This window comes from Chiloscyllium plagiosum, chromosome 6 (genome assembly GCF_004010195.1).
Source record: "Chiloscyllium plagiosum isolate BGI_BamShark_2017 chromosome 6, ASM401019v2, whole genome shotgun sequence".
NCBI classification, from domain to species: domain Eukaryota; kingdom Metazoa; phylum Chordata; class Chondrichthyes; order Orectolobiformes; family Hemiscylliidae; genus Chiloscyllium; species Chiloscyllium plagiosum.
This window is the reverse complement of record NC_057715.1, coordinates 54,437,287-54,442,321: the sequence shown is the minus strand read 5'-3', so window position 1 is coordinate 54,442,321 and position 5,035 is coordinate 54,437,287. Positions and strand designations below refer to the sequence as shown.

The 5,035-nt window shown below is 41.4% G+C and overlaps 1 protein-coding gene across 7 annotated transcripts in view; it reads right to left on the bottom strand.

The window, feature by feature from the left end:
* Positions 1 to 5,035, bottom strand: part of grm5b (glutamate receptor, metabotropic 5b) — a 584,754-nt gene that overhangs the window by 120,057 nt on the left and 459,662 nt on the right. For all 7 annotated transcript variants that reach the window (XM_043691559.1, XM_043691556.1, XM_043691557.1 and 4 more), the window contains one exon: positions 2,159 to 2,285. In XM_043691559.1, coding sequence (XP_043547494.1) covers positions 2,159 to 2,285 — 127 coding nt within the window. The remainder of the gene's footprint in view (positions 1 to 2,158; positions 2,286 to 5,035) is intronic.

The window sequence follows — 5,035 nt, the reverse complement described above, 5'->3', positions numbered from 1 at the left end:
CCTCCAACTCCATCCAACACCATCCCCATACACCGCCCCGCCCCCCCATCCCATTCAACACCACTCCCTGCCTGCCCCTGCCCCCCAAATCCATTCAACACTGGCCCCTCTCTGGGGCAGCCGGACTGGACACCAAAAACAAGACTGCTGCTGCTGCCTTTGTGGGGTAAGTCTCCAAATAACACCCAGACACACACAGCCACAGCCACACACACAACTTTTCACTGCAATATTTTGACAGGTTCCATGTTTGCCCTGTATAGGACAATGTTGGAGCAATTATCTGGGGAAGAGGTGGGGTTAGGGTACACCCCTCTGTAGAACTCCAGGGAAAGTGTGGGGAGAGAGTGAGGGCGGGAGGTCAGTCACTTAGAGATGGTGCCTGTTTAATCACTGTAAACACAAAGTCGTGAACACTGTTGGAAACACGTCTTCGATGTAATGTTTCCATCGGGACCTCAAGATCTCCTTCGGACAATCTGGTTTTTGGATAATTGGTATTCAGATAATCGAGGTTCCTCTGAAAATGGCTATGGGTTAAATGCTGGCAAAGGGAACTACATCAGTTTAGGATATCTGGTCAGCATTGATGAGTTGGAACCAATTGTCTGTTTCTGTGCTGTAAAACTCTATGACTCTTTACCTGTTCTAATTGGTAATTTCTTCAGAAGCCTGTGTTGCATTTGTCAAAAACAACTTTTCTTTTAACAAATCAATGCTAGCTGTCTTCAATTATTTTATGTTCATGAATGCTTAGAAATTATTCCTGTACTTTGGTTATCTAGGCTATTTTTCATTCTTGAAAAATGAGTGTCACCTTGACTAGTCTTCAGTCCTGTGTTCCATTGTTAGGGAACACTGAAAACTGGTCATAGCTTCCAGGGACAAACTACTGCGGATGCTGGAATCTGTACTGAAAACAAATGCTGGAGATCAGAGCAGGTTAGACAGCATCCATTGAGAGAGAGCAAAGTGAAATGTGGAGGGGACAGCACTTATGCCATAGTTTGGGAGGGTGAGGATGGGTGTAGTAGGTGGAGAGTGCTGACGGAGAAAAAATATTGACAGTTCTATCTCCTTTCTATATAGGAACAGGACTAGGTTACCTAAAACATTCAGCCATTCAATGTATTTATGGATGATACTCAACCTTGCTCCATATCTTTGCTCCAAATCACTTCATATGATTGGCTAGAAAGTAAAAGTGTCAACTCGAATTTAAAAACAACAATGGTCTCATTCTGAGTCATTATCAAAACAAAAATGACTGTTTAAGGAAATGTAGTTCATAAAATAGTATCTAATCGTAACAGAGACACTTAACAACACTTCAAAAATATAACATCAGTCATATACCTGTTGACCAACAGTAGTTATTCTTCAGATTGCCACTGAAAACCCAGTTACATCTACCTGCAGTGGAAGAAAGTATTTTTTCTGTTGTTTCAATGGTATGTTAGCAAAAAGGGGAGGTTTTTTGCAACATCAAATGATTCCACTGATGATCTGGCAGTGGGGGTGATGTTGGTTTTGCAGGCACTGGATTCCACAGTGCAGCCTCACAGAAGAAATGAATGGTAATTCACAACACTTCAGGATTTCTGCATTAATCCGGTTTGCACTAAATCCTTAAACTTGGGTTAGTACCAGAGGGATAGTACTGAGAGTCTGCCATCAAAAGCTTTGCAAATTCAAGGCTATTACTGTCTTTCACTTTATTTGCTACCGTGGATTTTCTTTATCTGAAATATAATTTTTTATTGAATGAGGCTGTTTTAATTATTTTCAGTTACAATTATTTCAGTACAATTTATACATTTCATTTTGACTCGGCGGCACATTTAGTCTATAATACTGAACTAAACAATTCATTTATTCATTTATTGATTTATTCTGATATTACAGTTTGAAATGATCCATCACTTGTACATTAACATTTTAAGTTTAATCATGAACTCAAACAAATGATCAGCCATGGAACTCAGGTCAGATCATTCCTGATGCATTTAACATGCCAAAACAACATAAAAATATTATTCAGTTGTGTTAATTTAGAATGAAATGGTTTGTATTACTGTACCAATGTTACTCAATTTGCAATTTCCAAGATGCAGACTTGGCCACAGGCTGTTAAGGTAGAAATAGCTCCAGCTCTTACCTCTGAGATCTTTAGTTGGCCAAGAGCCAAGCAGACATGCTTGGCAGGTGTACTCATCAAACACAAACTCATTTTCCTTACATGGGGTACAGGTCCAGCAACAGCTTACCTCACCTTTCCGGATCACCTGTTCAGATTAACCAGAACGTTAGACAAAAATCATGGGTCATTGAAATAGTTTTATCAATGAAACATTTTCATATTGTTCTTTTGAATTAACTATATAATTTGTTGTCACTGAGATCCATTCTGATACTATCATTTCCAATGCCTCAAGGATTTGTTTGTGAAATTTTAGTGTCTGAACAGTGAACTGTGCTACATTTAAATGAAGAGATTCATGGGATTTTCTGTCAGTATCACACATCATCAAACCTACTGCAGTGTAAATACATTATAATAGAGCACAAGTACATAAATTTGGAACTAAACTAATTGCAATGCCACTGTACCATCTAAGACTACTGAGTAGGTACCACAGAAAAGTAGTTAACTGCATTTTATTGAATTTTATAACTGTTCTTGTTTTAGCTGGGCAATAAATAATGATGTTGTTTTCTTCCTTCACAGCAAACTTCTGGACATTAAATGTTTTTTACATGGGTAATCTAAAATGGAGGATGGAAACATTGCTGGCTGTAACAGTTCCTCCTTTTTTGAGATATTTTAGGCGCTGGAGGTGATTTCCTCGAATTCCAGGAGCAGCAATTACTGTTTTATATGCTGTTGCATTGTTTTGGAACTTTGGAAAAAAAAGTCAAAACAACAGCAGTTTTAAAAAGGGAGAGAACAGACAAAGGAAGCATATGATGATGCAATTACAGGAGAGAGACAGAGAAAGAAACTGACACCAGAGTGAACCTGCACAGTACTGCCGTTGCTGTTTGAATTCATGTATCGCTGGACATCGAAGTGCATTTGGGAAAATTAACAAACAATGAAATTCACAACTGATCTTGGAGGAACTGTTTGGGCAAAGTTCGCAGCACAGAATGAGATAAGTTAGTTGTTTTAAGTGGCCTACAGAAGGTCTGCAGTAGTGAGTAGAGTGGGTTCTTTCTTGATTGTATGTTTTTTGAGCTATGTCTCTTGATAAAATATAAGCCGTAACTATTAATCTAACCTGGGACAGTGTTTTGTAGAGGAATAAGACGGTATTATTTTCTGGGTCTGTAGATTGTGAAGGAGCAAAAATGGCCTTTAGTAGAGTGATATGTGCTTCTTGTCAGATGTGGGAGTTTAAAGACAGTTTAAGGGTTACTGCGGATTATATCTGCAATAAGTGCTGTTGGCTGCAAATCTTATCAGATTGAGTGGATCGGTTAGAGAGACAGTTAGAAGCAATGAGGAATTTGCAACAGCAGCAGTATGTGATGGATGGCAGTTATAGGAAGGGGGGAAAGTCTCAGATACAGTCACATAGATGGGTTAACTCCAGAAAGGGTGAGAGAGTCGGCACCTAGGGCAGGAGTCTTTTGTGGATATACCCATTTCAAACAGGTATGCTGTTTTGGAAAATGTAGGGTGTGATGGATTCTCAGGGGAGCGTAGCACGAACATCCAAGTTTCTGGTATTGAGACTGGCTCTAATGCAATGAGTGATACACCAGGTTCCAAGAGATCAATTGTGTTAGGGGCAGCAAACCGATGTTTCTGTGGCCAACAGTGAAAAATCAGAATGGTGTGTTGCTTCCCTGGTGTCAGGATCTAGGATGTCTCAGAGAGGATACAGAATGTTCTCAAGGGGGAGAGGGGCCAGGAAAAGGTCATTGTCCACATTGGAACCAATGAAATATGAGGTGAAAAGGTTGGGATTCTGAAGGGAGATGACAGAGAGTAAGGCAGGAATTTTAAAAGGAGGCCCTCGAGAGTAGTAATATCTGGAATACTCCCGGTGCTATGAGCTAGTGAGGGCAGGAATAGGAGGATAGAGCAGATGAATGTATGGCTGAGGAGTTGGTGTATGGGAGAAGGATTTTTGGATCATTGGAATCTCTTTTGGGGTAGAAGTGACCTATACAAGAAGAACGGATTGCACCTAAATTGGAAGGGGACTAATATACTGGCAGGGAAATTTGCTAGTGCTGCTTGGGAGGATTTAAACCATTAAGGTTTTGTGGGGGGAACCCGGGGAGATAGTGAGGAAAGCGATCAATCTGAGACTGGTACAATTGAGAACAGAAGAGAGTCAAACAGTCAGGGCAGGCAGGGATAAGGTAAGACTAATAAAATAAACTGCACTTATTTCAATGCAAGTGTCCTAACGGGGAAGGCAGATGAACTCAGGGCATGGTTAGGAACATGGGACTGGGATAGCTTAGCAATTAAAGAAACATGGCTCAGGGATGGGCAGGACTGGCAGCTTAATGTTCCAGGACACAAATGCTACAGGAAGGATAGAAAGGGAGGCAAGAGAGATGGGGAGGGTGCTGAGCATTACAGCTGTGCTGAGGGACGATATTCCCGGAAATACATCCAGGTAAGTTATTTGGGTGGAACTGAGAAATAAGAAAGGGATGATCACCTTATTGGGATTTCTCCTTTGAATCCTCCCACTTCCTCCAGACCAAAGGGGTAGCCATGGGCACACGTATGGGCCCCAGCTATGCCTGTCTCTTTGTTGGCTACGTAGAGCAGTTGATCTTCCGTAATTACACCGGCACCACTCCCCACCTCTTCCTCCGCTACATTGATGACTGCATTGGCGCCACCTCGTGCTCCCGCGAGGAGGTTGAGCAATTCATCAACTTCACCAACACATTCCACCCTGACCTTAAATTTACCTGGACCATCTCTGACACCTCCCTCCCCTCCCTGGACCTCTCCATCTCCATCAGTAACGACCGACTTGACACTGACATTTTATACAAACCCACC